Source organism: Toxorhynchites rutilus, chromosome 2, assembly GCF_029784135.1.
Source record: "Toxorhynchites rutilus septentrionalis strain SRP chromosome 2, ASM2978413v1, whole genome shotgun sequence".
Taxonomy (NCBI): Eukaryota; Metazoa; Arthropoda; class Insecta; order Diptera; family Culicidae; genus Toxorhynchites; species Toxorhynchites rutilus.
The window spans coordinates 344,384,793-344,406,129 of record NC_073745.1 but is presented as its reverse complement, the minus strand read 5'-3'; the positions used below and the strand labels follow the sequence as shown (position 1 = coordinate 344,406,129).

General features: G+C 41.0%; 6 protein-coding genes across 6 annotated transcripts; 2 read left to right on the top strand and 4 right to left on the bottom strand.

The window, feature by feature from the left end:
• Window positions 1-2,723: 2,723 nt before the first annotated feature.
• On the bottom strand, window positions 2,724-4,967 carry LOC129767176 (uncharacterized protein K02A2.6-like). Its single transcript, XM_055767799.1, has one exon. It carries the CDS (start codon window positions 4,965-4,967, stop codon window positions 2,724-2,726), a length of 2,244 nt encoding a protein of 747 aa, XP_055623774.1.
• Window positions 4,968-5,009: 42 nt separating this feature from the next.
• On the bottom strand, window positions 5,010-5,594 carry LOC129767175 (uncharacterized protein K02A2.6-like). Its single transcript, XM_055767798.1, has one exon. The coding sequence runs from the start codon at window positions 5,592-5,594 to the stop codon at window positions 5,010-5,012; it is 585 nt and encodes a 194-aa protein (XP_055623773.1).
• Window positions 5,595-5,656: 62 nt separating this feature from the next.
• Window positions 5,657-7,336, bottom strand: LOC129767174 (uncharacterized protein K02A2.6-like). The gene has a single exon (XM_055767797.1). It carries the CDS (start codon window positions 7,334-7,336, stop codon window positions 5,657-5,659), a length of 1,680 nt encoding a protein of 559 aa, XP_055623772.1.
• Window positions 7,337-8,169: 833 nt separating this feature from the next.
• LOC129770574 (ankyrin repeat domain-containing protein 54-like) lies at window positions 8,170-9,431 on the top strand. The gene has a single exon (XM_055773494.1). It carries the CDS (start codon window positions 8,227-8,229, stop codon window positions 9,145-9,147), a length of 921 nt encoding a protein of 306 aa, XP_055629469.1. The 5' UTR covers window positions 8,170-8,226; the 3' UTR covers window positions 9,148-9,431.
• LOC129770573 (spliceosome-associated protein CWC27 homolog) lies at window positions 9,243-11,142 on the bottom strand. Its single transcript, XM_055773493.1, has 3 exons — window positions 10,982-11,142; window positions 10,083-10,929; window positions 9,243-10,021 (listed from the first exon to the last, which is right to left on the bottom strand). Exons 1-3 carry the CDS (start codon window positions 11,021-11,023, stop codon window positions 9,423-9,425), a joined length of 1,488 nt encoding a protein of 495 aa, XP_055629468.1. The 5' UTR covers window positions 11,024-11,142; the 3' UTR covers window positions 9,243-9,422.
• A 6,227-nt stretch (window positions 11,143-17,369) lies between these two features.
• Window positions 17,370-19,283, top strand: LOC129770199 (uncharacterized). Its single transcript, XM_055772886.1, has 2 exons — window positions 17,370-18,777; window positions 18,844-19,283. Exons 1-2 carry the CDS (start codon window positions 18,324-18,326, stop codon window positions 18,978-18,980), a joined length of 591 nt encoding a protein of 196 aa, XP_055628861.1. The 5' UTR covers window positions 17,370-18,323; the 3' UTR covers window positions 18,981-19,283.
• Window positions 19,284-21,337: the final 2,054 nt, after the last annotated feature.

The following is a 21,337-nucleotide window of genomic DNA, read 5'->3' as shown; positions in this document are numbered from 1 at the left end:
CGAGTTGCTTGCATGGTTCTAGCGCTGTACATGGTGACAGACATACAATTTTCGAAGTACAACGCAAGTACAGCTGTATGTCTGTCATAAGTATTAATTGGATGGGGCTGTCGGAAGCAGAAATGTGTGGCCTTATCCAGTACTAAAGCTGAATACATAACACTAGCGGAGTGTTCACAGGAGCTGCAGTAGACAAGGAAGCTGTTGAATGACATAGGTGAACCCGTAAAATTTCCAATGGCACGTATGAGTCGTGTTGGTAGACTCGCGTTCGCTTACGAGCGCTATACGCTTCTCAATTTGCGCCTAGCCTTACAACCGGTAGTGTCAAACTCCGCGCGAACACTTTTTGACGCGAGCTTTCTTATAAAAATCATGTTACCTTCCAGTGTAGGTACATACAACACTCCCGTTAATTTTACGTAACCGATTCACCAATGTCATCAACACACGAAATGATGCAATCACCGATGCTTTCAACACGATTTTCGCTACCGTCCGCAACGTAAACACTTGAACGCGAGCTGTTTTCTAGCCGAACGAATGCACCTTTATTGCTACACATATGCGAAGAAGCTCCGGAATCAATCAACCACGAACGCGCACTTACACCGTTAGAATTGTTTCGGACCATAAACGTAAACAACTTTTCGTTGTCTTCGCGCACTTTTTCCACTTTTGGAATCTTCTTCTTCTCCTTTTTCTTTTTGCCAGCATTTGAATTTTTTTTCTCGCGAACGAAACTCTCTGCATTCTCGCTGCTTGTGTCCTTTCTTCCCGCAGTGATAGCAAACGATCGCCGCTTTCCGCTCGTTGACCGCTTCGAGCACTCGTTCTTCTGATGCTTTACCGCCGTATAATTTTTCACACTCGTCGATCAGCTTAGCTTTCACGAGCTCCATGGTGAGATCCTTTCGGGAGACTCCGAAGTACCATAGCTACCTGCATGTATTTAGAAAGCTGCTCCCTGGCACTCTCTAACCTGGAGTACAATTCTTGCATATTGTAAATAAACTCCTCCATGTTGTCACCTTCGCTAAAGTTCGTGCTGCATATCTCTTTCAGTAGAGACACTTTTCCCGTTAGTGTTGCCTTTTGATGATAACTCTGCAACGCTTCCCATGTTTCTTTTGCAGAAACCTTCGCCATAATCAGATTGTGTTGGCTGTCCTCCACCAACAAAGCAATTGTCGCTCTCGCTCTGGAATCTCTTTCTTCCCACGCAGGCGTTACCGGATCCGGCGGAACACCAGGACTAACGTAGCTCCACGTCCCCTCTCTCCGCATGAGCATCTGAACCTTAAATGCCCACGATCGGTAGTTTCTGCCGTTAAGTCGGACAACGCTCACTTTCGAGAGATCCATTTCAGACTCGAAAATTATTAGCACAACTGAATTCTACGATACGCGATTAAACTTCACTTTATCGACTCGTTAGAAAAGCCTGGGCTCAAATTCAGACTGTCGGTGCTGTCGAGCAAGGGGCTCAACAAATTCTGTATTGATCAAACATAGTTTTCATGCTGAAATTCGCGATGAGCTAGCCAAACTATTCCGCGGATAATCGGGGTTCTACTGTAGTTGATGCTGTCCTCGAAGATCTTTATTTCATATCACGGAATCACTCAAACATTTTCAGTAATGCGGGCGCTACACGATTCGTTCAACCTTTCACTCGAATGTTAGACTCAAACATTTGACTCGCTGAATCGACAAATGTTGTGACGAATGTGCTGCTACACGGTGAAGTGAATGTTCGATTCAATGCACTCGGTCCAAACATTCGGCGAGTATTTGGATCGAATGTTTATTGTTTTTATTTACCATCAAAAACGTTAGGAAACTGGATGACGATGCGAATATTGAAATTTCTGCCGTAGCAATTGTACTGATATCGGGCTGTAAATTAAAAATGCTTGAAATCAACATTATTAAACTGCAATATTTTGCTGAATATTTCGAATTTAATGAATTAAATTCATAGTTCCTTCATCTAAAACTTGTAAACAAACCAATCTGTCAAAGATAGATTCTGACGAACCGTGTAGCGGTGTATCGAATGTCATCGAGTGTCGAATCAACAAATGACAAAGATTCTTTGACTCGTGCCACTCGCGTTGGAAGCTAATCCACAACGAACGGATTACCTTCCAACGCGAATATTGGACGCTCGACATTGGAGGTGCGTAGCTCGTCAGTCGACTACACGATGCGTCGAATCATCGAGCGTCCAGCATTCGAGGGTGTTCGTAGCATCGTGTAGCGCTGGCTTAACGCTACCAAGGCGTTGTACTATAGGTGGACAGCAATGTCAAAATTGCTGTTCGGCCATTGCTCGTGAAAAAACAAATTTGTTTACAAAACAAATCGTATCTGTTGGTGACAAATGCATTCATTGGCAAAATAGCTGCTCGCGCTTTATTGTAGAATCATAACAGTGCAGAAGGATGTTTTAGTATATCTTTTTTTTACGTTCGCGGTTTCGGGGTGGCCGTGTACATGATGTACAAATAAAACACGACGGACGTAAACATAACAAATTAAAACTATATTACTGAACGGACTAAAAACATACTATCTACATTGAACGATGACGGACTTGCACTCTCTCTTATGCTGTTGCGCGCATCTCCGGGTGACAGCTTAGCTGCCACCAGTGAGCTCAGCAGTGTTGATGTTGATACCGGTTGTTAGGGATGTCCATGTTCCCAACATCTCCCCTCTTAATACAGCTGGTACGGGTTAAACCTTATCGGCGGTCTTCGCAGACGTGAAGAGCGACGAGGTACCTGTACAGCTGTTTCCACTTCAGTAGGTCTGGATGATAGAGCAGTCGTTGCAGGGGACAAAGGAACTACAGATTTGGATGTAGGCATGGTGGAAGAAGGCTGACGACTATCTGTTGTTGATTCTGGTGTAACCCAGACTAAGCTTGGTGAAGTTGGCGTGGATGGCAAGCTCTTCAATGGTGTTGAATGTTCAGCCGGAGTTGTGAGCATGGACGGCGTTGATGCAACCGGCGCGGCTTGCGGCAATGGTACTGGTGGTGTAGACGGACCCGTTGATTGTGATTGGCTCGGCTTGTGCAGGTTCCATGCTCGCAGCAAGATGTCCAGAGGCAACTGACATGTATCCACCTTGGAAGGCATCGAGCTAGAAGTTTTGGCGCCAGATTCTGTTCGGCTTCGAAGCTGGTTGATATGTGAACGAATCATCCGGCTACTCTCAATCCACACGTTGAACATCACCTGTCCAACCCGCTCTAGAATGACCCCTGGTGCCCATCTCCATGAGTTCTTGGAGTGCACCTTGGCGTAGATCGCATCACCTTCCTTGAACGACCTCGGAACAGTTTCACTAATTGTTTCCCGAACAGCTGATGGACGAAGTAAGTCCAAACTGGTACGAATTCTGCGCCCAAACATAACTTCGGACGGAGATTTGCCTTCTGGTGCTGACACGTTTGGTGTTGTTCGATAAGTCATCAGAAAAATATCCAAAGCGTTCTGGATTGGTCCTCTTCCCTCTCGAATCTTCTTGATCGCTCGCTTGAATGTGTCTACGAACCGTTCAGCTTGCCCGTTGGATTGCGGATGAAACGGTGCGGTTGTCACGTGGTCGACACCGTTCTCAAGACAAAACTGTGCAAACTCGGCACTAGTGAATTGCGTACCGTTGTCGCTTACAAGCGTTTCTGGCATACCGAGGCGAGCGAAGAGATTTTGTAGAATTCCGATCGTTGCAGATGCTGTGATCGACTTCTTTCTGATGATTTCGACCCACTTGGAGTATGAATCGACGCTGAGCAAGAAATAGTCTCCTTCGATAGGCCCTGCGTAGTCAATGTGAACGCGCTGCCACGGATGCGTTGACTTGGGCCACGACAGCGGCGGTATTTTGGGTGGACTCTTGGCTGCAGCTGCGCAGTTACGACACGCTTTGACATGCGCAGCGATATCCGAATCGATCGACGGCCAGTAGACGAAGCTGCGCGCGATCGCCTTCATGCGCTGGATGCCAGGATGACCTCGATGAAGATGTTGTAGGCAACGCGCCCGAAACTCGCTCGGGATCACTAAACGTTCAGCAAACATCACGCACCCTTGAACCGTAGACAGTGAACCACTCCGATCGAAGAACTGCTGAAGTGAACGATCTCGAATGGCCGTTTTTGACTGCGGCCATCCTTGCTGGACGAAACGATAGACCTTGCTAAGAACAGGATCGGAACGGGTGGCGTGCTGTATTGTTCTGAAATTGAGAGGAAGAGCGGTAACTGCATCTAATGCAATTGATCTTACGTCGTTTTCAGTTATGATGCTGGCTACTACAAAATCTTCTTCCGGCTTGACGTGTTGATTGATCAACCGTGACAGAATATCGACGTTACCAAATTTCGTTGTGTTTATGTAGACGATATTGAAGTCGTATAACAGTAACTGGAGTGCCCAGCGTTGTATCCGGTTTGCCGTGTAAACTGGGATGCCGTTTTTCGAACCGAAGATCCGAAGAAGTGGAGCGTGATCGGTTTGCAGTGTGAACTTCCGACCAAACAACATCTTGTGGAACTTGGTAACAGCGAAGATAATCGCCAGTCCTTCACGATCTGGCTGACTGTAGGCTTGTTCAGCGGCTGTTAGTGCTCTGGAAGCGTGTTGAACAACTTTCATCGACCCATCTGGAAACTTGTGGCTGATGGTCGCTCCAACTCCAACCGATGACGCATCCGCTGCTACCACTATCTCGCGTTGTGGGTTATAGTGCGTCAGAAGCAAATCTGAGGTGAGAATCTGCTTGAACGTGGAGAAGGCCTTGTCGCACTCCGCTGACCAGACGAACTTTTTGTCGGTTTTTAGGAGGTCATCTAGCGGATATCGCAGCGTACGCATACTCGGGACGAACTTCCCATAGTAATTTATCGCTCCCAGAAACGATCGAACTCCAGTGACATCTTTTGGGGCCGGCATGTTGCAGATTGCTTCGACTTTTGCCGGATCCGGACGCAGACCTTACCCGTCGATGAGATGTCCCAGATATTTGATCTGATGTTGACCGAACGAGCACTTTTTCGCTTTAATGGTGAATCCGAACTCCTGGATTCGACGAAGGACGGCTTGAAGATTGCGCCAATGATCCGCTTCGTCGACCCCGCCAACGAGAACATCGTCGAAATAACCAGACGTGCAGCTTAGTCCAGCCAGCATCGTATCTACGAGCTGCTGAAAAGCTCCAGGTGCCGCCTTGACACCTGGTGGAAGCCTATTGTACCGATAAAGACCTCGATGTGTGTTGATTGTGAGCAACTCGCGACAACTTTCGTCCACCTCCACCTGCAAGAACGCATCTGAGAGGTCGATCTGGCTGTAGACGTTGCAGTTCGCCAGCCTAGCGAAAATGTCCTGCGGCAGAGGAAGTGGGTACTGATGCGGCTGCAGAGTGTCATTGAGGCCTGTAGAGTAGTCCCCACATATACGGATCGCGCCACTTGCCTTGCGAACAACGACGATTGGGGCTGCCCACTCCGAGAAATCGACCGGTGTAATAATGTTGGCTCGTTCAAGTCGATCCAACTCTGTGTCGACTCTGTTGCACATGGCATAAGCCACTGGTCGCTTCGGACGAAACACTGGGGATTTACCTTCCTTCAACGTGAACTTCACTTCACCTTCGAGCACAACCCTGGATCGTCGCTGAATACCGTTGGAAAAGCTGCTTGGAGCGCGCTGATTGATGTTGGATAGATGTTGATTTGATTACAAAACTGATCCATAGGCAACGATCCGAGGTTGAACGTGTCGATTAGATCCAGTCCAAGCAGATTGAGTTTCTGCTTAACCACAAAGAATCGACCATGACGCCTCTCCCCCTTGATCACAACTTCACATAAGCATTCGAATTCTAGCTTCAAGGGCTTGCCCGAGGCTGTGGCAGCTTGGACTGTCGCAGGGCCTGTTGTTGGCATTCCAATCTGCCTCCATGTCTGCTCGGAAATGACGCTGATGTCCGAGGCAGTGTCGAGTTGAAGACTGATCTGCCGGCCGTTTACTTCCGCCTTCACAAATCTCCTTCGCTTTCGAACGTTCTTTACTTGCACACTTCTCGTTACCATCAGCTTGGATGGGTGGCGCTTGCCTGGAGACTTCACCTTCTTGGCACTAGCGCAGTACCCATCTTTGTGGCCCACTTGACCGCACCGATGTCTGATGAAAGGACAGTCTCTCGAATAATGCATTGCACCACAGTTCCAACAAGGCGCTGCTGGACCGGCACCCCGCTGATTTGAAGATCTTGACTCTGGCGATCCCCGTCCTGCGCGGGAATGCTTCCCATCGAACTGCTTTCGTCTAACTGCCTGCACTGCTGTTGACGAAGACGCTGCCTCTATCATCGCCGTATCGTGCCTAAGGTTCAGAAGACGTTGACATTCATCGGAAATCTGCTCCAACGTAATGTCGTTCCGCTCCTCGATTCTGCTCAGCAACCTGGTCCTGACTTCCGCATCGCTTTCTGCCTTCAGTCCACATACAAACACGAGGCATTTGAACTGGTCCTCCGAAAGCTTCCCCAGTTCAAATTCGACACACAGCTTGTTCACCCGGCATGCGAACGTTTTGTAGTCTTCGGTGGCTTGCTTCGTGACTTGCAAGCACCGATACCGTTTGCTGATCACGGATTCTGGGATGCCGAATAAACTCTTCAGCTTACTCACCGTGTCGTCGAACTTCACTTCGTTGGGGCTTTTCGGTAGGATATAGCTGGTATATCGCTCGTGCTCTGACGGCCCCAGTTTTCTCAGCAACAATCTCACCTTTGCTTCATCGTCGAGTCGAACGGCATCTTTCGCAAACAAATCCTGGTATCGCACGTACCATCCAGCAAATGTGATGTGTTGATCCGGATCGTACCGGAATTCGATGATATTGCTCGCCAGCGAATCAAGTATCTGCTCCGGGTTCGTCGGCACCTGAACATTGATGGCCGACATCACCGCTCGAAACATCTGCTCTTGCTGCTTCAAAAATGCTTGCTGCTGCTGTACCTGCGCTTGAAATTGTTGCTGCATCTGCTGTTGCAATGACTGTTGCATCTGCTGCTGCATTTGCTGTTGCATTTGTTGCAAAAATTGCAACATCGTTGGATCGATCGACGTGAAATTTTGTTGTTGTTGCTGCTGCTGTTGCGGGAGGTTAGGTTGAGGTTGTGTTGGCGGAAACATCTGTGGACGAATGAATGTCGGTAGCTGCGGCTGCTGTTGCTGATTTTGCACTGCTGGATCCTGTTGCAATCCATTTCCCGACACTGACTGTTGTTGCAGGTCACTCTCGGGCGAAAACATACCGTCGTCGGTAATTTTCCTCTTCTTCCCTATAGTGAAAAACCCTCACTCACTCGCGCAAAATGTTCTCAATTTTTTTCCGTTTTCCTCGTCGCCACTTTTACGTTCGCGGTTTCGGGGTGGCCGTGTACATGATGTACAAATAAAACACGACGGACGTAAACATAACAAATTAAAACTATATTACAGAACGGACTAAAAACATACTATCTACATTGAACGATGACGGACTTGCACTCTCTCTTATGCTGTTGCGCGCAGCTCCGGGTGACAGCTTAGCTGCCACCAGTGAGCTCAGCAGTGTTGATGTTGATACCGGTTGTTAGGGATGTCCATGTTCCCAACACTTTTCGCCTTTCTTTCTAAGCAAAATGTACTTCTGTTTGGCTCCCATCGGCGGGGAAAAGAGTACTATCAGCTTACGGCGATGGTGGCAAAAAATAACGCTGATTGTGGCTCCACTGAATTCGTTAGGGAGGAGGAGAATGCTGTGCATATACCGGGAAGAAGATCCGGAAAGGGCCGTTACAAGTAATTGGCTAGAGCAAAAGGAGGTTGTGCACTATATTCCACGAAAATATATATTTGCTTATTTTTTCCTTCAATTATTTTCCTTAGCGAGTTGAGATTGAAATCATAACCACACACCCAAACAAAAAGTAAATATTTCTGAAAGTTACGTCTCGCTACTCGTCTCACGTCATGTCATGAAAGTCCCAAGAACGAAACACCTATAGTTCAGCATCTTGAACGCTACTTCGTAACAACGATTTACACAGGGTAACGTTAAATTCATTCAGTGTGCATTAGCTGAATATGACAGTATTTTATTATAATCGCTTATATATATATATATATATTTTTTTTGTTTTGCAATCAGAAAATTTGCGATGGCAGAATCGGGATGTGGAATTAATCAGTGCAAGGAAGAAGAGCCAGAAATTATTCCAGAAGCGGGACCATCGTCTCCCCGGACAGACGAATACCAATGGCAAGAAGCTGTAAGTGTTGGAGAGAGCATTGCTAAATCTGGAAGATTTAGTCGTCGCGGTAGCAGCTATGTACGATTGCTCAGACGGTGGAAAGATGTACGAAATACTCCGTACACTACAAGTCGTCCAAAGGACTCGCAAATTACAAAATTTCTATGCGCAGCCATGGTCAACAACACGGAACTGCTGCAGGAGATGATTGAAAAAGACTTCAATCCTGACACTAGGGAAGCTACGTTCAATAGATCCGCGCTACACATCGCCTGCAGCAGAGGTTTCACCGATTCAGTGAAACTACTTCTTGAAAATGGTGCAAACCCTAACATAAGAGATCTCAACGGAAACACGCCACTCCATTTAGCATCCTGCACAGAACACATTGCAATAATTGATTTGTTACTCAAATATGGCACTAATGTTACACTTAAGGATTCGAATGGTTTGATCGCGCTAGAAATTGCGATAGGAAAACTAAGATTATCGGATAGAATCATTTCCAAAATGCAAAAGCTTACCAAAAGCGATATTCACACTCATAGAAAAAATGTTGTCAAAGTTTGTGAAATGATTTTCCAGGCATTCAAACAGCAAGTTCGTGGAGGCAGTCTGTTGTATATCGACCCGAGTGAAGCCGGCCATATGCATCAACGTCACCTGGAAGAGCTGTTAGAAGAACTTACTGAACAGCTGAATAAAATTAAAGCTAGGAACATTGATTTCGACGCAATGGTCGATCAGGTAGAGAATCTCAACATCAAAGGCGCAATCGATAGTGATATTAATAATCTTTTATCAACGTTACAAAAACTATCGATGTGAATTATATAAATTTAGTGCGGATGAATTGGTTTCAACATTCCAAAGTATGCTGCTAATGCGAATTTTAGTTTTCACTAGTCAATTTTTATGTAATCATAGTAAAAGGTTTCTAGTGTTACACTTTTATCACGACAGGAAACTTATTTTACAGAAGCAAAATATGTTTCGCTAAAGGAATTATATTACTTTTTGATTTTATTAAGTGAAAAACATTTTTAAATATACCTTTAATTCTACAGTACAATAAATCAATGTGTAACCGGTAGATATGCAGTCTATTTTCGTGGCTTATCATTCTTTAATACTGTTTCACCACGTTTCCTCTTATTTAGAGGATTTCTTGGATCGTACACATCATACCAATCGTCATCTTTAGTAACAGCATCCTTCGCTTGAATTGGATCAGTTTTATCAAACTGCAAACGATGTGAAAGCCAGTTATCCCCTTGTATTTCTTTTTCTTCGTCTATATCCTCCTGACTTCCACTAGCAGCCGAATTTTCACTTTGATCCTTTATGTTATGAAGTTTACTTTTGAATTTCTCCAACAGCTGGAGAGTGAAATTTTCCCTCGAGCTTCCCTTTTTCGGTATTTTACTAGTTTTTTCAGAATATTGCTCTTGTACGGAGAAAAACTCTTTCATCACTTCACTTCTAGCGTCTTTTTTAGCATTTTCGATATCTTTCCCCAGCTCTTTTTGACGTTCCTTAATTTTATCAGATTGAAAATCTTTTTTGAGTTTACTAATCTCCTCCCGAATCTTCGCCGCTTGTTCCTGTTTCTCTTTTCTACGTTCGCTTCCTAATCCAAAGTCAGAATCCGAGTCTGAAGATGATTCCACCGGGTTCGACGGTGCCTTGGATTCTTCTTTTTCTGCAAACACAAAAAAAAAACAATTAAATTTTGTTATTGCATTTGTTTAACGCTGACAAACTTCTCTTGAGTTTATTTCTGATATTTTTGGCCTCTTCATTTATTGCTTCCTTATCGCGCGCCGTCTTTCCATGACTACTTCCCTCTTTAAGAACAGATTCGTCGTCAGAACTATTGGTTTCCTCTATTTTGCTTTTGCTGCTCTTTGACTTAACATCGACAGCTTGTTTACTCAATTTAGGATCATCTAAGACATCGTGCGAGCTTTTACTTTTTCCGGTAATATTTTTCTGTACAAATTGGTTCGTCTCTTCCTCTTCCACTTCGGCTTCATCACCGAAGGACAAAAGTCCGTAATTCTTCACGCCTTTTTCAACCTTTTTCTTCACCTTCGTTTCTGATTTGTTTGATTTCAATAAACGGGGAACAATATCCGGGAAAGGATTGCTGAGAATTTCTGTTTTCAATATTTTATGCGGGAAGTGTGGACGTTCGTTTTCGTAAATCTCTCCTTCCTCCAATCGCAGCATATTATATATGGTATCGCCAGCAACTTTCCCAAAAAGTGTGTGCATATTTTGCAGCTCAGGGGTAGATCCAAGCGTGAAGAAAAACTGCGAACCATTATCATTTTTGCCAGAATTCGCCATGGCTACTAAACCTCTGCGGACAAATCTCAACCGGGAGTGAAATTCATCCTTGAAAGGATGCCCGTAAATCGACTCTCCCCCAGTGCCATCTCCATTTGGATCGCCACCTTGAACGATGAAACCTTTCACTACTCGATGAAACATCGTCCCATTATAATAGCCTTCCATACAGAGCTGAACAAAATTGCGACATGCTAGAGGACATTCCCGAGGCCACAATTCAATGTCGATATCGCCGACGGACGTTTTCAGCAAAACCTATCAAAGAACCTCATTCATAATTTATAATTTATAGATAATGCGAACCAACCTTTCCCGATGTAGGAGGTTCTTGAATATATATGTTACTCATTTTGAAAAACTAAAATTCGATGAGTTTTAACGAAAATTCTGAATATCGCATAAAATATTTCACTTATTTACATACTGAATCCTGAGACACTGAAAACAAAGGCCTGAGATTGAAAATAATCAGTTTTAATTAGAGATGGGCAAATCAGCTCATCATGGTGAGCGGCTCAGAGCCGTTCAGCTCATACAAGTGAGCTGCTCATTTGGAACAGCTCTTCAGCTCAGTTGAATTTTGCAGTTGTCCACACAATTGCATATGAAACGTAATCACCATGGGACATTGCATAGTGTGCATTTTTTAATAGACGGAAAGCAAAAAATAAACGAATTTAATTCGTAATTGTACAAAAACTAAAACTGATATGAATTCTAATAATATAATATACAACAAATACTGTATGCTGAAATCCAACATAGAAGATGCTTAGGATATGCTGAACTTAAACAACAGAAAAACCAGCAGTAGCCAAATAGTATGCCTCCAGGAATATTGGCCGAGACATCGTTTTTTGAAAAAAAAAACCATCGAGATTTTTTTTGCATCCGAGGATATAAAAATAAATCCACTAATAGGTGCAACGAGAAATAATTATTTGCGATCACAAAGGTAACAAAAGGACCAGTATCAATCATCAACATTTATGCCGGGTGGTTTTCTGAATTGTTTTGATTCAGCACGCGGAAATAAATGTATGTGTTTCCACAGTAATGTTTAAATAACAATGTAATATATTAAATTTATTTACAAGCATATAATAATGTGTATTATTTTGTTTGGCCATATTAGAAAAATTTAATGAAGTAACGAACGATTGAATATCTTCAAAACAAAAACCTTTTTTCCTATCTGGCATCTCTGCTAAAGCTAAAGTACGAAGAGGGATACACGAAAACAAACTGACGTCGTGCCATGAAGCGCGGGAGACGAAAAATTCTTTCGCGTTTCGCAATTCACACTCTCTGCAGCTTTTGCGCTCCACAGCTATGCAGCTCAACAGCTCAGCAGCTCAACAGCTCAACAGCTCAACAGCTCAACAGCTCAACAGCTCAACAGCTCAACAGCTCTTCAGCTCAACAGCTCATCAGCTCAACAGCTCAACAGCTCATCAGCTCAGCAGCTCATCAGCTCCAGCTCCGTAATGAGCTGATGAGCTGCGTTTTTTTGATTGCGAGCCGATCCGAATCCGCTCACTATGATGAAGCGATTCGAATGAACAGCTCATGAGCGGATGGCACATCTCTAGTATTAACCTAAGTGGTGCGGACTCAATCCACTTCATTTTCAAGCAAATTCATGCATTTTTCAAGCGATTTCTTGCAATAAATTCTCAGACCACCAGGGATGCCAGATTTACAAATATGTTTGTAAATTTACAGACATCTGTAAAACACTTTTCATTTTTGTTGTAGACTTTTTGGATACAAAAATATTTCACAGGTTTTTGAAAAATAAGAGGCTTTATTCATCACATCAAAGATATTCGACTCACCATATGACATTTTTCCATAGTTTTAATACAGAAAAGTTATTATATTTAGTTTATATCAATACACATGACGTTAGACCAGCGATACTCAACCTGCGGCCCGGCAGTCTTTCTGGTTGGCCAATCTGGTGTGTATAAAGTTTGAAACTCGTACTTTTGCCATGACATCATTGCAGACGAAAGAGAGAATACGGTTATTCACAATTAATGAAAAATTGCATTCTCTGCAGGAAAGGAAAAATCTTGAATGAAAATTGTCTCTGATAATTATTTTCTGTTCTAGATAAGATTGTTTTGCTGAAATGCAAGGAGATTTATTGAAGAATAGTTAAGTTAGGGTCAGGACTATGTCTTCTAAGTATTTAAACAACATCGAATAAAAATTTTCATTCTATTTTCAACAACTTACATTCGCTTTCGGGTCTGCTTATGACGAAATATGGGTTACTGTTCGATATTGTTACCACAGACATGGTTCATGGCCGTGTGGTGATCTAAAACTTGTATAGCCTTGCATGGCGGATGGAAAATATTCACTGCATTTTCTTATAAATTTCATCAACGACAAGACCGCAAGCCTTGGTGGATGTCCAATATATCAACGAAGAAATACTGATTTTTATAAAAATTAACAACGCGTATATATGTGTATGTATGTATGTGTAGATTGTTGAAACATTTAAACACACTTACAACACATAAGTTATTAAGTGGCCCGAAAAATCAATTTTTTCCACTTATTCCCAAAAATGACAAATGAAAATTAATAACTTTTGAATCACTGATTTAGAAGATCGACATATAAAATTGAACTAATGACCTAGCCTTTTAGTGAAAAATATTTAACTTGCGAAAAAAATGATTATGTTCTAGTAATTATTGATTGTAATCGTATTTTTATTTTTTTATGACTTTGGACTAGAGGGCGCCATATTTTTTTATATTTTTTCTTGAAAGCTGAGAATTTTTTACATAACATATATCGATATCAGAGATGCTATTTTTTTCGTTTTTTAGATATGATTTTTCAAAGTTAACCGGTGGTTCGAAAAATCATTTTTCCCCCTTTGTCCAAAAATAACATTCTGCAAAAAATCATAACATTTTAACTACTGAACCGATTTAGATGATCGATATATTAAATGGAAGCCAATAAGCAAAATTTGAAAAAATATCACACTTGCGGGAAGTTTGGATTCTAGAAGCGGGAATATTGATCGAAGACTTAAAACATGTTAAATTTACAAAGTTATAACTTAAAAATGAGAATTATAGCATCTCTGATATCGAGATATGCTAGGTAAATAATCCTCAGCTTTCCATGAAAAATATAAAAAATTATAGCGCTCCTATCTTTAACCGAGAAAACTATGAAAAACTAACTGAATCAATAATTACAAAAATGAAAAATTCAATTTTTTCGCAAAAGTAAAATTTTTCCATAGAAAAATAACTCGTAAGCTTCAATTTGATATGTCGATGATAGGAATCGGTCCAATAGTTCAAAAGTTATGACTTTTTGTAGTGGGAAAAATGAGGAAAAATTGTTTTCGAACCATCGATTAGTTCTGAAAAATCATATTTCAAAAACGAAAAAAAAGCATCTTTGATATCGAGATATTTTATGTAAAAATTCTCAGCTTTCAATTAAAAATATAGAAAAAAAAAGCGCCCCCTAGTCCAAAGCCATGAATACATTGAAAAACGACTACAATCAATAATTGCGAAAATAGGATCCATATTACCTGCAATTTCAATATTTCTCAATTAAAGCTCATTGGCTTGAATTTGATATGTCGATCATCTAAATCGGTTAAGTGGTTCGAAAGTTATAAATTTTTGAAAAAAGTCATTTTTGAAAAAGTGGAAAAAAATAATTTTTTGGATCACCCTAAAATGGAAATGGGCACCCTAATGAAAAAATAAAAAAATACGAGTTTAATGTTTTGCGATAAAGAACAAAATTACCACTTTTGACGAAGATCTGAGAATCACTATATTGGTTTGGCATGGAATGGCTGTATATATATACAAAATACAATCTTACGTGCATCGCGATGTACAAAGTATTAATGAATATGTGAAAATTAACGTTAAAAAACATTTCTATAGATCTGTACACTTTTACAGACTTTTCCACATTTTTAACAGACATTCACATGTTTTTACAGACTTTTTTCAAAAATCATCTGGCATCTCTTCCTTCCACTTTTTATCGAATATTTTCAAATCGCAGGAGTAAACATTTACGTGACTCTGACTTCGTTTGTTTTTATTTCGTTCGGAAAAAACGTTATGTCAAAGGGAGGGGAGATTAAAAATGCGTTGCTCAGTGAAAGGTTGAGATGCTCTTTCAGAGATGCAATGGTTAATTAAACAATTGACGGAAAAATGTAGCTCGTTCATTTTATAATTCTAATTATTTTTGCCCTTGACAACAATACCTCTTTTATAGTGTTGATTATCATAAGAAAAATAACACTCCTGATCGTTGGATCTCTTTTGACATTTCAATTGGATCTTTTTTGACAGCCGTTTTGATTCAGTCCGCACTACCTAGGTATTAACAGAACTGTGAAAATGCATTGTTGCGCTTCAGTCCTCTTCAGTCCAAGACGGCTCTATGGTACTAGGTGAGGCCGTTTCGTCACTAAGTTGGTTAGGGGAGCGGTATATGAAAACAGTACGGAAGAAAGCAGAAGGGGAATTATTTGCTTGTAGCGTGAAAGAAACAGACTGATCACGAGCGAGCTTCGCCACTAGCGTATTGTGTATTGTTTACAAACAAAACACAGTAGACTTCCAAGATGGCTGAAGAGTCGTTTTAGCAAGTTGGCCCACCTTAGGATATACTTCTAGGCGCCTTGCTTCAGCCAAGGCGCTTAGAAGCAAGATAAGTGAAGTGGAAAGTAAAACGTAATGTCAGAATTGCCGTTCGGACGTATCCCGTAAGTTTGAACTTATTTACATAGATGGTATCCAATCAACACTAAACATTGACTACAGTTTCGCCGGCACGGTTGATTGCCGTTATGAACCAGCTCAAAAAACAAACCTGCAAATTATACGCCAGTGGCGGTACCACGATCAAAGCATTCCTTGAATCACATTAGCCGAGCCAGCTGGCGGAAGCATATGCATAAAAGTTACTAGGTTACTATTTTCAACGACAACTGTTTATTTATTATACTGCTTCAAATACCTTCGACGAAATCAAATGTAACCATATCAACGTAAGTAATAACATAAACAAATCCAAACTTTTCGTCTTGCCATTCCTCATACGTCTTTTCTAAATAGTGTAAATTACGAGCCACCTGTTAACTTCACCATCTTGCTTAGAAGTAACATAAGCTGGGCCAATATGACGAAACCACTGCAGTAGAGATGGGCAAAACGGTTCATTTCAGTGAGCTGTGCGCTCAATGAAAAGAGCCGGCTCGTTTGAGCGGCTCGACGGCTCTTTTCAAGAAGCACTTTATTTGGATATGTAAATAATGGAAGACGTAAAAATTAAGTTTGAAACGGTTGGAGTATAACCGAATATTTATATGCAATCAACAATATAGATTTGATATGTATTTTACGCTAAATTGATCGATCTTGAATAAACGCGTACTGTCAGTTAGTCAGTTAAACAGAAAGCAAAACGGTCACGTTATTTCTTTGCTCTGCACCTTCTTATAGGTTATGTGCCCAGACAAAGCTTCGCGTGCGTTTATAATCGTTTTGCGTTTTTTCTATTCGGTGTGATTACAAAAATGTCGATTGCATCGTCGAGTAACAATGATGCTACGAGTGCAGTGGCAGGAAGTGTTTCTCTTGCGGCTATCGAGAAGCTGCGCGGTCGAGAGAACTATTCATCGTGGGCGTTTGCCGCCAAAATGCTTCTGATTAGAGAAGGTACATGGGGAGCGGTAACACGAGCGGAAGATGATCCGGAAGATGCTCTCACGCTCCGGGCATTATTTACGATTTGTCTAAGCATAGATCCTGTTAACTACAGCCTGGTGCAGGAAGCGAAAACGGCAAAACAGGCATGGAGGAGCCTGCAGATGGCATTCCAGGATAATGGTATGACTCGCAAAATCGGATTACTGCGCAAATTAAAAAGCATTCGGCTGTCCGATTGTTCGTCAGTCGAACAATATGTGAATAACTTGATGTCTACTAACCATAAACTAACTGAGGTTGGTTTTAAAGTTGATGATACGTGGTTGGCTAGTTTGCTACTTATGGGACTACCAGAGACCTATGAACCCATGATAATGGGACTGGAGGCTTCAGGAACAAATATTACGGCAGATTCAGTGAAGGCTAAAATCCTCCAATATGTAAAAATTAGCAGTGCTCCCAAACCAAGTGGCGGAGAGGAGGCTTTCTATGGAAAACAAAAGCCAAAGAAGAAAGATAAATCGAACGTAAAATGTTATCGATGTGAAGGCATGGGGTATTACGCTTCGGAATGCCAACAAAAGGATTCGAAGGATAAAAGGAACAACCCAGAAAAGAGACATGCTGCTATGAAAACGTTCCACATACCAAGGCGATCTGATTTGGATTTCTATTTTGATTCAGGAGCTACGGCATACATGTGCAGCAACCAGAAGGTACTGAAGAATATAAAAGAAGTTACACAAATAGTAAATGTTGCGAACGATACCGAGTTAAAAGTAGTTGCTTGCGGGGAGCTCGAACTCGAAGCGGATGTCGGAGGTAATATGTTTCAGTTGTCTATATCTGACGTTTTATATATACCTGATATAGCAATCAACTTGCTTTCTATAAGTAAGGTTTGTAGTATGGGCTACCGCGTGTTGTTTACAAGTGATGCTTGTGAAGTGCGTTCCGAAAGTGGAAGACTTGTAGCTGTTGGCCGTGAAATTGGTGGCTTGTACAAGCTTTGTTTGACCAGCAATGAGATGTCGTGTGTGGTCAAAACTCAAGATGACATGATGTTGTGGCATCGTCGTATGGGTCATCTAAACGAACACAGTCTTAGAACTTTGCGACAGCTTGTAAGTGGAGTTGATTTTCCCGATTCGTCTGTTCTTCCGTGTGCAGTATACCTGCAAGGCAAACATCATCGTCAGCCTTTCAGCAAGATAGGGTCAAGAGCTAGTGAGATCATGGATTTGATTCACTCTGACTTATGTGGACCTATGGAAGAGGAATCACTCGGTGGAAGCAGATACTTTCTGACGTTAGTAGAAAGTTGTTTGTGTACTTTATAAAATCAAAGTATGAAGTACTGGATTGCTTTCAACAGTTCAAAGCCTTCGCAGAGAAGCAAACAGGAAAATCCATCAAGCGGCTTAGAACGGATAATGGAACCGAGTATATAAACCCTGCTATGAAAAAGTTCCTTAATTCTTCCGGAATGTTACACGAAACTACTGTCCCGTATACTTCTGAACAAAACGGACTTGCTGAACGCATGAACCGGACTGTTGTTGAGAAGGCAAGGTGTCTCCTTTTCGATGCCGGTTTGGAAAAGATTTTTTGGGCTGAAGCAACGGCAATGGCAGCGTATCTTATTAATCGCTCTCCGACAAAAGGTATTAGTGTTACACCAAAAGAAAAGTTCAGCGGTGAGAAGCCAGACCTAACTGGATTGCGTGTGTTTGGAGCCAAGTGTATGTACTACGTTCCGAAGCCACACAGGTGCAAGTGGGATGCTAAGTCAGAGCATGCAATATATTTAGGGGTTACCTCTCAATCGAAGGGATTTAGAGTCTACATTCCGCGAACGAAGAAGGTATAGTTGCACGTGACCTCATTTTCTTGAGCGAAGAAAATATTGTGAACCAAAGTATGGAAATAGCTGAAAAAAACGAGAATGCGAGGGTAGAGGTTACCATTGTAAATCATCACAAGATGACAGATGAAGTTAACAACTTGGAATCCAACGATGACGAAAAGTATGACAGTGCAAACAATTCACTCAACATTTCATCACCATCAACCATTACGCTCCCTTCACAAAATACTTCACAGCAATTGATCAGGCACAGTGAAAGGGAGCGCCGATTTCCAGGCGAGTATTTGGATTATGATTTGACGTGCAGTGTAATTCCCCAAGATATTTCTTTTTGTCAGGAATCAATGTCGTGTACTGATGGTGGCGAGCCGAAATCTTTTGAAGAGGCAAACGATAGTAGAGATAAGGAGAAGTGGTACAGTGCAATGATGGACGAAATAGAGGCACTGAAATCAAATGACACCTGGGAATTGGCAGATCTACCACCAAGGCGAACACCACTCAAGAGTAAATGGGTGTTCAAAATAAAGAGAAATGGCTTGTAACGGCTTGTAATTAAAGGTTTTTTCCCAGATAAAAGGCTTAGACTACACAGAAACTTATGCACCTGTAGTCAGATATGCGAGGGTTCGTTATTTGTTAGCAATGTCAGCTCAGTTGAATTTACGAGTATATCAACTAGATGCAATAACAGCATTTCTTCAGGGTGAATTATCTGGAGAAGAGATATTTATGCAGCAACCTGAAGGATTTGTTGACCCGACGGCTAAAGAGAAGGTATGCCGTTTGCGGAAAGCCTTATACGGTCTTAAGTAGTCCAGCCGAGTTAAATTGGACACAGAATTGAAGACGATCGGTTTCAGACGGTCCAATTATGATCCATGCGTATACTATATTTCAGATAAAGATCAATCATCGTAGTTGCTGTATATGTTGACGATCTACTTGTGTTCTCGAATGAACCAAGTTGGGTTAATGCTGTAAAACGAAAATTATTTTTGAAATTGAAAATGAAGGATGAAAAATTTCTCTATTGAAAGAAAAATTTTAACGCTTTCGCGTGAGTTCTGTTACAATACTAAAATTTATTCAAAAGTTTCACAATATATACATGGTTCCTTAAACTAAGATTGACGAGGAACATCTCCTCTCTCTCTCTTGAAAACCGATAACATATCGGTTTCGTTTAGATCATCTACCTTCCTTGTCCCTTCTTCTAGCGTATGGTCTGAGACGGCTGCACTACCCTAAGAAAATACCTTAAGTTTATAGCACCTCGTCGGTGCGCCTATCTTATTCTTGGATTTCCCCTTTCCATCCTTCGCTCTAAATAACATCCTTTTATTTTATTACACCCTGCTGGTGTATCTGGCTGAGCGCAGCTAGGGATGGAAAAGGGTAATAAAAATGCATCCTAAATGATGCATGCATTAAATTGTTTACCGGACGCTATTTAAATATTCGTCCATTCTGAATTTATGACCGGCAATAATTTCGAACTACAAGCGTTTTCTAGCCTAACAAAACACTTGAGCTCTTACATCTTTTAATTGCCTTACATTGGTCCTTTCTAAACGTTTCTATACCTCGCTTGGAGGTCTTTTCTAAATATAATCTCAAATAGTGCTTATCTTATGGATCTCTAATTCGATTCGCGATAAGCCTCAGCTGTCCGTAACATTCCGGACTCCGTAAATCTACTACATAGATTTACCAAATTCTTCAGTATTATCATTCTTTTCTACATTTTAATTTAAATTTTTGATAGTCGTTCTACATGTTCTAAATCATATACATTTGCTTGAACATATTTCCATCTGTAGCTGTATCGCTTTATTCTGTGTTTTATTGTGTGATTTGATTTCACTCACATTATTATCTTTTCCTTACACTTACACTTACAAGTTTATACTAGAAAACATAACTTATTATTTGTTTTATTAATAATAGTATTTTTTGTTTCATTTTTATTCTGCATACAGTTATGCAAACTAATCGTAAACATTCGTAAATTTCGAATAATTGCTCTCACTAGTAATTTGATATAACCGTTAATTATATAAACTAACTTCAAGTTTCTTTTTGGAAAATTATTCATTGAGGTTCAGTGTTATATAATATTTTCCATTAAAGGAAATGCAAATTACATTTTCTTTTCTCTTATAAGATTTTCTTTCATCAAACACAACGTTCCATTTTAATGCTAAGTTATCTCGTTGCCAAGAAAGGAATCTTGAATCCAACATCCCTTTGCTAGTTGTCTTGTTACATTGCTGATATTGTTTTTCTCAAAACATCCTTTTGAAATAATTAGTCAATGTGCTAATCTTTTGGTAGTACAATTACCGTTCCTTCAGCAAGTATTAACATTAAAGTTTGTCTCTGAATACTAAATCCAATTTTAAAGCCTCAGTTCTCATGTAACTGTTCCGACTAATCATATAATACGACTGATCGTAGCTCACATAAACTTTTTCAAGTCGTTTTCTTTATGCATGCAACTCATGCTCTCATAGTGTGATATACTTTGAAATACATTTAAAAATTTCATTCAATTTTTTTTCCTGTTACTTGTATTCAAATAACTCATAATGTCATCTACATTGTATAGTTAACCATCTCCAATCTTTCCCTCAGTTAAGACTGGAAGCTATGCTTTTAATATTCATTTGAATAATGCATTGATCATATTCTCAGCAACTCACATGCTGAGCTTCGCAAACCACTTGTTTAAAAAATCTTTCTTCAGCATCTCACATGCTGTATTTCATCAACCGACTTACTGGTGATGTTGTTACTCTCAGCAATCCACTTGCTGAGTTTTAAGCAATTCACTTGCTTAAAAAAGAAACTTTTGGTTTTGACCCCTTCAGCAAATCACTTGCTGAAGGTTAAGCAATCCACTTGCTAACAAATCAGTCTTCCAAATTCTTCATAGCTGTATTTTTAATTTTTTCTACCATCAACTAATTTACAGTTGATATCGCTCCTTTCAGCAATTCACTTACTGAGCTTTGAGCCAATCATTCGTATAGAAACTGGCTTCAGCATATCACTTGCTGCGCCA

What these genes read in the sequence shown, in the direction of transcription:
- LOC129767176 (XM_055767799.1), bottom strand. Translation starts at nt 4,967, where the DNA reads ATGCCGGCCCCAAAAGATGTCACTGGAGTTCGATCGTTTCTGGGAGCG.
- LOC129767175 (XM_055767798.1), bottom strand. Translation starts at nt 5,594, where the DNA reads ATGTGCAACAGAGTCGACACAGAGTTGGATCGACTTGAACGAGCCAAC.
- LOC129767174 (XM_055767797.1), bottom strand. Translation starts at nt 7,336, where the DNA reads ATGTTTTCGCCCGAGAGTGACCTGCAACAACAGTCAGTGTCGGGAAAT.
- LOC129770574 (XM_055773494.1), top strand. Translation starts at nt 8,227, where the DNA reads ATGGCAGAATCGGGATGTGGAATTAATCAGTGCAAGGAAGAAGAGCCA.
- LOC129770573 (XM_055773493.1), bottom strand. Translation starts at nt 11,023, where the DNA reads ATGAGTAACATATATATTCAAGAACCTCCTACATCGGGAAAG. An exon ending in AACCTCCTACATCGGGAAAG is followed by an intron (nt 10,930 to 10,981) that starts GTTGGTTCGCAT and finishes GTTCTTTGATAG; the next exon opens with GTTTTGCTGAAAACGTCCGT. An exon ending in CAGAAATAAACTCAAGAGAA is followed by an intron (nt 10,022 to 10,082) that starts GTTTGTCAGCGT and finishes TTGTGTTTGCAG; the next exon opens with AAAAAGAAGAATCCAAGGCA.
- LOC129770199 (XM_055772886.1), top strand. Translation starts at nt 18,324, where the DNA reads ATGGAAATAGCTGAAAAAAACGAGAATGCGAGGGTAGAGGTTACCATT. An exon ending in AAGGCGAACACCACTCAAGA is followed by an intron (nt 18,778 to 18,843) that starts GTAAATGGGTGT and finishes GTTTTTTCCCAG; the next exon opens with ATAAAAGGCTTAGACTACAC.